This window comes from Eptatretus burgeri, chromosome 7, assembly GCF_056783735.1.
Source record: "Eptatretus burgeri isolate ZD-2024b chromosome 7, Ebu_testis_v1, whole genome shotgun sequence".
Lineage (NCBI taxonomy): Eukaryota > Metazoa > Chordata > Myxini > Myxiniformes > Myxinidae > Eptatretus > Eptatretus burgeri.
Window position 1 is genome coordinate 32,748,326 of NC_140967.1, and position 12,287 is coordinate 32,760,612.

Sequence of the window (12,287 nt, forward strand, 5' to 3'; positions counted from 1 at the left end):
TCAAAAGGTCAAAATAGGTCAAAGGTCAACAACTTTGGTAGTATTTCTAAAATCCTCAATTTTCATCCGATTGACTTGAAATTTGAAGAGGATTTATATTTCAGGTCATTGAATTCAACCAGTGAATTATTTTTCAGGTCAACAAAGACCAAACGATCAACATAGGCCCATGGTCAACAACTTATTTGTTATTTCTCAAAATCCTCCATTTTCATCCCATTGACATGAAATTTGAATGGGATTTGCATATCAAGTCACTGAATTAAACCACAAATTATTTTTGAGGTTAAATTTGTTTTCTGGATTTTACAAGTATCGGACTCAGCACGACGCCTTCTTCTTGTTTGTTTGTTTGTTGTTTGTCTGTCTGTGTGCAGACTGCAGGATGTCTCAAAATGTGAACGGATCTGGATGGAATTTGGTGGGCAGGTTGGGTGTGTGGCAAGGACTAACTCATTAGATTTTGGTGAAGATCTGGATCTCGATCCGACTACTCGAATTTTTTGTGATTCTTCAACATTGAGAGATTGGGCCAAAAAATGATACATAGCACGATATCTCAAAAAGTTGTGCATGGATTCGCCCGAAACTTGCTGGACACATTGGGTGTGTGACAAGGAAGAATTGATTCGATTTGGTGAAGATCCGAATGCGGATCCAGATGCGATAATTTTTTTCGTGATTATTCACTATTGAGAGATAAGACTATACTAATATATAACACGATATTGCAAAAAGTTGTGGACGGATTCGGATTAAACTTGGTGGACAGGTTATAACTTCAAATAAAATAGCTTTTGTCAGTAGTTATCAGTACATAATATATCGTGTGTATATATGTATATATATATATATATATATATATATATATATATATATATATATATATATATATATATATATATATATATATATATATATATATATATATATATATGTGTGTGTGTGTATTGTTATGTCTGGCTTCCTTCTTGGGACTACGGTGCAGTAATTGTCTTTATTTTGATGATATTTCAAAATGTATTGGTCCCGATATCTTCTCGTGGATCAAGCATTATGTGGCGGAGGTACACACTCGACTGAGTGTCCTTCTAGTTTATGTATTTATTTACTTATTTTGTCATAATTTGGCAAAACATGCTCGCCAATAAAAATAATGTCATCGTTACATACCAACCGACTCCATGGCCATGTGGCTACCAACCTGCCCATTAAATGTGCATTCCACTTGACACAACAGGTTAATGTACCACCAATGATTGTAAAATATATTTCGCTAATTTAAGTGTGCATGAACATTAAAGCCAGAATGATGTGTATTTTTCAGGATAATGTGCTCCACAATGTAGTACCTTGCTTGTATGGTTCGTGCAACAATTACCAGCCACAGTGTAGGAATTGTGACATGACTTGGAAGTGCGAATGTGTTGGCAATGCTTGAGAAGGCGTGCATCTTGGGTGTGTGCGATGCAAGAAATGGCGTTCAATTGTAGGGCGCGTGCAATGAAGACTGGAGGTACGATGAATGCATGGGAAGCGAAAAGTAATTCAACTTTTTCGACATTCTCAAGGTTAGCTGTTTTGTTGAGTGCTGAATGCTTGGATTTGCTTCAAAGGAAGTAGGGACTCGTCGAAATGTTATTCCACTTTTTTTCTTTTCTTTTTGTTTTTTCCTTCTGATGACATTTCGGAGGAGGATAAATAACCTTGGCTGTGGGGAAATTGGAAAATTGACGAACGAAAGGAAATTGTCAATGTTGGGCGAGCAGTGTCAAAGCCAAGTCTCTTTTTGAGTATTTGGCAAGATGTGTGATTTATCCAACCATCCCTCAGACAGATTATCATTTCCCATCAATAAGTATTTGTTGGAGCATACTGTTCCATTTTGAAGATTTTATTCTCAACTTAAAGTGGTTGTTGTTGTGAAATTCATTCTGGGGTATGGTGGATGAAGATGGATGGTTTACAGAAGCTCTCATGTCATTACTGATTAATTGGGTGCAAGTTCTAAAGGGTTTCCTTATGCCTGCTCACGGAGGATTATATTCCCGAAGATAAATGAATTGCCTTGTCCATCAAGGTAGTGTGGTGCTTGGTTGGAGTGATACTCGAAGAACTTCACGAATTCAACGTAGTTTTCACCTGGAAGAGATGGTTTGGGGCTTCGGGAGTATTACGCAAAGCGGTCCTTTCTTCTTATTTTGTTTTTCCTTTCTTTTTTTTCTCATCTTGTCCCTTTTTTATGACTCAGCTGATGAAGTCGATGGAGGCATTATGTTTTTGGGTTGTACGTCCTTCCGTGCTAATTTTGTTTTCCCTGCAGCCGCTTCTCCGATTGACAGAAAATTTTCAACATAGATGCGACTACTCCTGTCGAAGGTTTTAATGATTATGATGATGATGTCATTGGTTGTGTGGTTCAGCAGCCATTTTTTTTTACGTGGATGGAGGCATATCTGATGACATTGAAGAGTGCCCTTCGAGTTTTTTTTAAATCTTGGCCCCCACATTTTTATTTAATCTCTCCCCCTTTTTATCGTGCCACATTTTTCTTCATCACACCCCCTATTTGTACATCGTTCCCCCTCTTCGCTCATCATGCCCCCCCCCCATTTTTCTTTATCATGCCCCATTTTCCTTCATCGTGCCTCCTTTCATCTCGCCTCATTGAATTTTTGGCTTCCCAATCTCTCTCGCACCCCTCCTTCCTATTCTATATCATCCCTCCTCCTTCCATTTCTCTCTTGCACTTCCTCCGGTCACCTCCACCCCCCTCGCCTCCATCCCCCTCACCTCCACTGCCCCCCTCGCCTTGTGGCACCAACGCCGCCCCCCTCGTCTTGTGGCACCAACGCCGCCCCCCTCGCCTTGTGGCACCAACGCCACCCCCTCGCCTTGTGGCACCAACGCCGCCCCTCGCCTTGTGGCGCCAACGCCGCCCCCTCGCCTTGTGGCGCCAACGCTGCCCCCTCGCCTTGTGGCGCCAACGCTGCCCCCCTCGCCTTGTGGCGCCAACGCTGCCCCCTTGCCTTGTGGCGCCAACGCTGCCCCCTCGCCTTGTGGCACCAACGCTGCCCCCTCGCCTTGTGGCACCAACGCTGCCCCCTCGCCTTGTGGCACCAACGCTGCCCCCCTCGCCTTGTGGCGCCAACGCTGCCCCCCTCGCCTTGTGGCACCAACGCTGCCCCCCTTCACCTTGTGGCACCAACGCTGCCTCCCTTGCCTTGTGCCGCCAACACTCCCCCCCCCCCGTTCTACCTTCCGCTCTGTTATTGAGAGTTTATGGCTGTATCCATGAGCCGCAGGGATTACAGGGTTCTTGGGTCAAAACTAAGATCCAGGCTTTAAATGACATCTTGGATGCTGCTGTCCTGTTTGTAGTGAGGATGTCGAGGTCCTGGAGAGATTCACTTCCCTTGGTAGTGATATTCATGTCTCTGCTGGCTGTGAGTCAGAGGTCAATAGACGTCTGGGTCGGGCCTGGGGAGTCATGGATTCACTGGATCATGGGGTGTGGCGCTGCCAGTACCTGTGCAGGAGGACGAAAGTCCGAGTCTTCAGGTCCTTGGTGCTTCCAGTCTTGCTCTATGGATGTGAGACTTCGACGCTGACCAAGGATCTGAGACGGAGACTTAATTCCTTTGGTACCAGGTCTCTTCGGAGAATCCTTGGCTATCACTGGTCGGAATTTGTGTCCAACGAGCAGTTGCTGAGAGAGACTCGGATGAGATTTGTTGCCTGCATAGTCCGTGAGCGTCAGTTGCGGCTGTATGGACATGTGGCTCATTTTCCTGACGCTGATCCTTCTCACCAGATTCTCTCAGCGAGGGAGTCTCGTGAGTGGAGAAGGCCAATGGGCCGACCACGTGCATCGTGGTTGCAGCAGGTTGACCGGCATCTCAAGGAGATGGGGATGGGCCTGGCATCTGCCTGGGGGATGGCTAGACGGAGGCCCTGGAGTACCGGTGGAAAGTGGACGCAGCGTCGTGCTGTTCTGGCACATGCTCCCATACCTGACCTGACCATCTTGCTCACCCCCTGTGTCCTCCCCTTATTCTTATTATTTTTCCTTGTTCCTGCAAGTCTTCCTCTGTTTAGTCCCTCAATCCTGTCGTTTGCACATAACCCTGAGCCTCTTACTACTGTTATTTTTGTTGCATCGTATTACCTCCACCTGGAAGGAGGTTATGTTTTCACCAGTGTCTGTGTGTTTGCATGATTGTTTGTGTATTTGTTTTTTGTCTCGGATATTTCAAAAGGTTGTGGACAAATCTGGATGAAATTTGTTGGGCAGGATTTGGAGGTTGTATGTGTGACAAGGAGAAATTGATTCAATTTGGTGAGGATCTGAATCGAGATCCAGATCCGGATACGAGAGTTTTTTAATTTCTAAAGTGAATCTTCACAATTGAGAGTTGTTGCCAAAATTGATACATGGCATGATATTTCAAAAAATAGGACCACTGGACCTGTAGCTTATCTGGGCCCTATCCTAATATTGTAACCCAAATTTGGTATAATTCTGACTGGTGGGTCTGGTGAGGAAGATTTTTGAAGGAATTTATGTGATTTTTCCAAATATTTCACCAAGTCCGCCATTTTGACACATTTCTGGTCATGTGATCGGCAGGACTTCCACATTATAATTAACATCCCTCCCCTACCATGATGTTGCAACCCAAATTTCTTTTGCATTCTGACAGGTGGGTTTAGAAAATAAGATTTTGGGAGTAATTTGCGCGACCGCCATTTTGACACTCTTCCGGTCACGTGATCAGCATTGCCTCCGTAATTTAACATTAGGACGCTATCCTAATGTTGTAACCCAAATTTGGTAACATTCTGACTGGTGGGTCTGGAGAAGAAGATTTTTGAAGGAATTTATGCGATTTTTCTCCAAAATTGACTGTCGGCCATTTTGACACGCTTCCGGTCACATGATCGGAATGACCGGCAATTTAACATCCCTACCCTGGCCTAATGTTGTAACCCACATTTGGCAGCATTCTGACTGGTGGATCAGAAGAAGATTTTGGAAGGAATTTGCAGGACCACCATTTTGGCGCACTTTTGGTCATGTGATCGGCATGGCATCCGCAATTTAACATCAGGACCCTGTCCTAATGTTGTAACCCAAATTTGGTGACATTCTAACTGGTGGGTCTGGAGAAGAAGATTTTTTGAAGAAATTTACTAAGTCGACCCTTTTGACACACTTAAAGTCTCGTGACTGGAACGAGCTTTGCAATTCCTGTGACCAGTCAGGATAGAAATGTTGCTGCCAAATTTCAACCGGATCGGCTCAGCGGTTTGGCCGGAGAATTAAAATAAAAAAAAAGGAGACAGACGGACAGCGCGCAATGACAATACCTTATCTCCAGATATATAAATTCCAGATGAGCTAAAAATTATTGGCCCCGATATGTTGTATGAGATCAGGCATTGCATGGCAGCGGTATGCGCTCTTCCTTGTGCCCTTCCAGTTTCATTCTGTGTTCCAAGTTGTCCATGGGCTTCGACTGTGTACAAAATCAGGGGTTTACTAAAAATGTATTTCCATCATGGAAAAAAAGTGATGCGTCAGTTATAATCTCGATCAAACTCGAGAGAAGAAGAATAAGATTCATTTTCCATTAATTTTTGAACAATGTATTTGTGGATATTAAATTCCTCAACAGCGGAGGCTTGTTTTCCGTTTGAAAAGAGCTTGTGACAGACAAGGATTACAGAAGCATTTTGGTGCATTATAATTATTTCAAAAATAGGCCGAGTGCGTCGAGTATGGAAAGGCTTGACTGGGTGCAGAAATGCAGGAATTGTCAGGGTGAGCGATTTCAGCTGGCACAAAACCTGGCTTCTGGAACAAAGCACCACCTTCCGCAATAATGATGGTTGGGCTGTTGGTTGTTGCTTGCACTTATTTCGTCCATGTTGTCAGCAAGCAGTCGTTTGTGCTATTTGTGCCCTCTCTGCACAGCTGGAAGCCAGGTGGATTGCTTTTTCTTTTTTTATATCTTATGAACCACGCTTGGGCACAGTATTCCTGCATATTGCCTTTGCCTTTCAACTTTCAAGTAATGTTGGGAGCTACTTGTGAGCATCTGGGTTCCATGGTAGACATATTATTGTTTCTGCTGCTGTTGTGTACTTGGGAAATGTCATGTTGACTATCCACAAGAGCCTCCTGGGGGTGCTACGTACCCAGGGGGATCATAGCCGTGGAAGAACTGGAGGCCTATTTATTTGAGTGAGGTTGCAACAATATAACCTCTTGGTTCTGCTTCCTGGTTTTTCAAGGGTATCTTGGTGCATGTCGGGGCAATGAAAATGTGCAGAACGGAGATGAAATCTTCTTTTGGAATCCATATTCTGGGAACAACCATATAACTTCAGCATTTGCTTTGTACTGAGTTCACGGAAGTTTTCGTTTTTGTAACTGCTACTTAATATGCACGTTGAAATTTTTTTCCTTGATGGACACTGTAATTGCCGAATGGGTCTTTGAGATGCATCGTTGCAGGCATTGTCTGCCTCAGTTTATTTATACGATAGCTAGGAAATTTTAGATGTGTTTGACTGCCTGGATGGAGTCTTCTTGTTCTTGCTGCTGACTCGTGGTGCCCTGACGTGAGCGCTGTGTGCCCCAGGGTTTGACGCGGAGTTGTACTACATCCGGGATGGATTCGTAAACCACTGTGCCATTTCATTCAACCTGTCCGTGTCCACAGAGACGAACAGCCTGCTGCTGACTTGGAATGCACGAGAAATGGTATATCAGCTAGTCATTCGCCTTTGTGCACCTTTTCACCATCTTTTATTCCATATTTAACCTCTGTGCTCTCTCTCTCTCTCTCTCTCTCTCTCTCTCTCTCTCTCTCTCTCTCTCTCTCTCTCTCTCTCTCTCTCTCTCTCTCTCTGCTCTCTCCCTACCTCTGTGCTGTTTGCTGTCAATCTTCTTTTCTCCACACTGTTTTTAGCATTGTTCCTCTGCCCTACTATCTTGTACATTTAACCTCTCCTCCTTCGAGTCTCCAATCTGCTGCTATGGTCTTTCATTTTCGTTTTCTGTTTTGTAACTCACTCCATGCACTCTTGGCCATCGAATCCACCCTTCCTCACAGGTCAATTACCAACTGGCTTTCCATGTGGACAGACCTTTAGCCATGAAGCCTCCAACTGTGAACATTTCTTCGAGTGGTCAGGTTCCTCGAGCATCGTCAGGTGCTCTCCCAACCTCCTCGTGTGCCCCTATTTGTCATACATTCTTTTGCTTTTCCTTCTGCATGGCTACTTGTCCAACTTCATTTTGTATTCGTTTTTTTCTTCTTCTTTATTTTAACGTTGTTTAAAAACATTTGTTTATTTTTTTGTTCTTACCTCCATCACCGTATGTTTTATGTCCAAGATAATTGAAGGTTTCCACACCCTTAGCATCTCCAACCATATTATTATAGTGTAATGCTTTCCTTTCATTTCCTTCGTGATTAAATTATGTATTAGTTTTGTCATGTTTTCCACTTGGCTGTCTGTCTTGTAGCATGCATACTGAAGGTATATCGAAGAAGTCTAAATGACACTTTCTCCTGTTGTCATCTTTGTTTAATTCTTTGGTTTTTATGATCTTGATGTTGCTTCTTCAAAGACAAAGCATTTTTCTGTTAAGATTATAATTTCAAATGTTCTGTCGCATTAAAGTTGGTGATGGTTGTTCTGGGTTAATTATATAAAGTATATGTTAGGGAGGTTGGCTGAGAATTTTGATGCTAGGATCGATTAAAGAGCTTGGTGGAGGGGTAATGCAAATTGGCAAAGGGTTTTTGCTTCAGCATTTCATGATATGTTATTAGGGGCCAAATGTCAGCTGCAAACATGATGATGTTGTTGTTGAACTTTGATAATTACAAGACCGTTGCATGTTGAATCTATGTAGGTACTCAGTTTACACCCTGATTCTAAGCATTATTCATCTGGTTAAATGTCCAGATGATTTGACAGAGAGCTTGTTATGGGTGGGTGGGGGAATGGCTTGGAGGCACGGGGTGATGGGGTCTGAATATTTGAGTGAAGGGCCAAGTTTCACCTGGAGGTCGGCACTAGATCTGTTACCCTTGGATCAAAGTCGAGCAGCTTATAGCAAACCCATTGCAATTGTCTTTTTAGATTTACAGCAAGCCCAAGGGATCTGCGTTTGGAGATTTATTAATGGCTGCCAAAAAGGGAAGTGATATAGTGCAGTGTTGAATAAGATATCGTGTGGTTTTACCACCATGATTCAAGCTGTCATTTCTTTTTTGTACTTTCAGTGTTCAAGGTAAGCATGCGATGCACAGGGCAGGTCGATGGCGAGGTTTCTGTGCTGATGAAGCTTAGCCTTACCATCGAATCAAGAAATCGTACCATTCTTACCTTCCCTCGACGCAAGCACTGCTACAGGAGTACGTGGTCCTCTTGTTTTTGGCACATTTCATTCCTTCAACCTTCCCCCACCCCTCCTTTTCTTGCTCTCCTTCCCTCTCTTCGTTCATTGCATTCTGCCCCATATTTTTCTCATTTTTCTTTCTCTGTTTGAGTCTCAAAAGCTCACCCATTTGTATGGGGTTATTGATTGTGTTTGGGCACAGAGGCCTTTAATCCTTCATCCCAGAGGCTTGAGCTGAGTGATTGTTTTAAGATTGAATCCTGAGGTTGCTAGTTTTTGTAGTGTTGGTTGAACTATTTATCTTCGTCTACCTCTTTCTCTCTTCCTTTCTCTCTCTCTCCCACTTTCTTTCACACTCTCACCCTCAGTCATCCTTTGTTCCTTCAACTTCACTTTCCACAACAAAAAAAACTTTGCCATTAAGGAGAAATTTTTGGATCTTATTCTTTTGTTATTAATGAGTTTATCATTTTCAACAATGATTATGAAACATTTCTGCATACATTGTGAGGCAGTGATGTGCTGTTGCTTCAGTTATTTCTGGATACATTTACAATAGTAACTCGGACACTCGGTGGAGCACGTACCTCTGCCACGTAATGCCTGATCCACGAGAACATATCAGAACCATTACATATTTGAAATAGCATGCTATACAGTACTATCTCGTTGGTGGCCCGATCTCTCAATATTGAAGAATTGCTTTAAAAATTAAAGAACTCTCATATCCAGATCTGGATTCAGATCTTCACCAAAATCGAATCGATTTGTCCTTTTCACACACCCAACCTTTCCACCAAGTTTCATCCAAATCCATCTTCAACTTTTTGAGATATCCTGCACATAAACAAACAGACAGACAAATGGATAGAAAGGGGTGAATACATATCCTCCTTCACCTTCGGTGGTGGAGGTAACTAGAAAGAGCAATCAGAGATTGCAGACCTTTGCCAGGACTTGTTTTGGGTGTTGTTTGTGTGCTTGTGTGTTTGTGTTTGTCTTTGTGTGGTGTGTAGATGATGCGTTGACGATATAGGTTTTATTCATACAGCGGACAAACAGACCTTCTCGGTTTTATTATAGATTCACTTTCCAATGGTATGTATTTTGTACATGTCCTCACGTTCCAATTGTATGTAGTCTACAGATGTACTCACGTTTTAATAGTACGAACAGTACTTTATAGACATGCACTCCTACTCTTACTTCTACTCCTACTCCACATGCCCAGCTCAGGGGCGTAGTGACCGCCTTGGGAGTTGACCCTTTTGCACTTCGTTCTCTTTGGACAGGGGGAACCTGAGATTAGGCATGCATTTTTGGATTTTTTTTGCCCATGGTCCCAGAAATAGCTCACCTACTCTTAGTGAAGGACACCATGTGATCTTTATTGTCCACCAGCTAATGTCAGCAGACGGGTCGTCCAGTTTAACGTCGATCCGAGGATGGCATTGATGAATCGCCCTGCCTGCGAAATACCAGGATGACAGTTGAACATGAAAGTATAACCTTAAATAGGATCAAATAATATCCCCAAGAAGCTTTTGCTCAAGCATTTTTGGATAAACACATTACTCCATTGAAGTGCTCTCATCGTAATAGTACGTACTTTAGATGTGCTCGCATTCCAATTGTACATACTTTATGGAGGTACTCTTGAAAAAAGAAAACTTGTAATACTGGCTATCATCAGGGTGATCTATGTTGGCACATTATGTGCGGACAGACAGACTAATAAACAAACTAACAAACGGACCCAAATACATTGCGCTATGACACCCCCGGACACCCCTGTTCCCCACCATTATAAAATCTGAGAGCAATTACACGGTTGACCCCTTAACCTCTCCAGCATGCTTTTGAGTTTCACTTTGATCTTGCATGGCACGTTTGTTGCCTTGAACAAGCCAGGTGTTTGGCAGATTTCCTCGACTATTACTTCCGTTTGTGACTCCTTTCTCGTTTTGTCAACTTTTGATCTTTCATTTGGTAATCATGCGCTGGAAGCCTTTGAACTTGCATCCCGAAGCCAGCTTTCGGTTTACTTTCCTGGGACTGCAGCTTATTATCCTGAGCAATTTTATTCCCACCCTGGAGTTATTTGCACGGAAAGGAGACCTTTTTGACATTCATTACATGCCTTGTTGGAGATGACAGTTATGTTGAAGTCCTTAGGAAGTACAGAGCTCCGTGCCAAGTGTTTTTTCTTCACCCCAAAGTTCCTATCATTTCTTATTTCCACAAGGTGTCTCCTGATGATATATAGCTTGATACTAAAATTTCCTCATCATATTTACAACACACTTTGTGGTCCTGAGAACTGCACTTGTTGATATTTCATGTTCCTACACGTAATATTTTGAAATATGCCGACTGATGTTTTGTCACTGTAAATTTGATTTGAATGGAACAGAGCATTAAAAAGTCAAGGCCATGGAAAAATGCGGGGCTTGTTAATGAGATCTTGAGCAACTAAAAAGGAAGATCTACCAACCATTATGACTCATCACTGATAGCTTTTTTTGTCAAATCAGATCTATAGCATTTTTCATCCCTGAAAGTAACAACATTAAGGTCAATGCAGAGTGTCACACTGGGTGACCCAGAAATGTGTACGATGTTTGCAGGAGGGGTACGAATGCATGGAAAATATGTAACCATAGTGTTATCATGTGGATGTGGATCTGGTGTGAGTTTCTCAACCACATTTGGGAAAATTATTGGCGTCTGTTGGGGGGGGGGAGAGAGTAAATTACGATGCCTGGTAGAAAGAAGGAGCGATTTCACCAAATCGGTGAGGATGTCGATTCCCCTTGCAGCAAGGGAGGTGTTAATATAAGCCAGAAGTAGATTGACGTAGTGATGTTGCTCGGGAAAGGTGATCATACGGACAGCTCTTCGCTGAACTCTCTCAATGCTAGCCTAGGACTCCATATGGTGGCACAAAAGTCCAAAAGGGGACGGTTGTACGTAGCGTAAATATGCATCAAATCGATGGTAGCGCCTCCATTTCTCTTGAGTTTACACAAAATGTAGAGGCATCAGGAAGTGTGTGAAATCATGTGCTGAACTTGAGAATCCCACTTGAGATTCAACTGAATTGCAATCCCAAGTAGGCGGAGAGAAGATACAAACTCAAGTGGTTCATTATCGAGGGTAATCACAGGAGGAGAGGGGCTGTTATGGGAAAAACTAATTTGCATCACCTTTCATTTCTCAGGTTTAGGTCTCATGGAATTAACACGGCTCCACTCAAACATTGCATCAACATGTGACTGCATGTCGCTCTGCTGTGATTTTGGGACAACCTCCACTCGGCTAAGGTCATCAACGTACTTCCATCTATCATTCATTATTGGCTTTTTCTGATGTGGGGAGGGGGTGGGAGATATCATTATTGGCTTCATCTGTCTGTGTCTGTCTGTCTGTCTGTCCGTTCATCACGCTATCTCCTGAACGGTTGTGCAGAAATTCACCAAACTTGTTAGGATCACCACATGGCAGTATCAATTTTGACCCTGTCCCCTGAAGTGGAATCAAAAGGTGAAATGTAACAATGCAATTACGGGTACATTTATAAACTTTGTCTATGCAATAAACATTGGAAGGACACATGAAATATGTTAAGAATTTTTTGATTTCACCTGCCCTCAGGGAGTGGTGACTTGGGGTCACAGGGGTCAAAACAGAAAAAAAAAAGATTTGTCTTGTTTTTGATATTGGGTCACTCAAAATTTGATATTGGGTCATTCCTGGTGGATCTTTTAGTCATCTTTCAACTTTGCTTTAGGTGGTAAGCGTGGGGATTTGTGATGGCACGCCATCAACTTCGCTCCAGTTATTGCTAAGGGGACATGACGGACAGGAT

At 42.9% G+C, this 12,287-nt stretch overlaps 1 protein-coding gene across 2 annotated transcripts in view; it reads left to right on the plus strand.

Annotated features, from left to right (window-relative positions):
- The window catches only part of RYK (receptor like tyrosine kinase), a 182,525-nt gene that overhangs the window by 73,116 nt on the left and 97,122 nt on the right, over nt 1-12,287 (plus strand). Inside the window, exons 1-4 of one of the 2 annotated variants that reach the window (XM_085887971.1) lie at nt 6,384-6,403; nt 6,648-6,769; nt 7,122-7,221; nt 8,304-8,435. In XM_085887971.1, the coding sequence (XP_085744097.1) occupies nt 6,767-6,769; nt 7,122-7,221; nt 8,304-8,435 (235 nt within the window). In that variant the 5' untranslated portion in view covers nt 6,384-6,403; nt 6,648-6,766. Of the gene's footprint in view, nt 1-6,383; nt 6,404-6,647; nt 6,770-7,121; nt 7,222-8,303; nt 8,436-12,287 lie in introns of those variants that run through there. The other variant, XM_085887970.1, reaches the window with a different exon arrangement.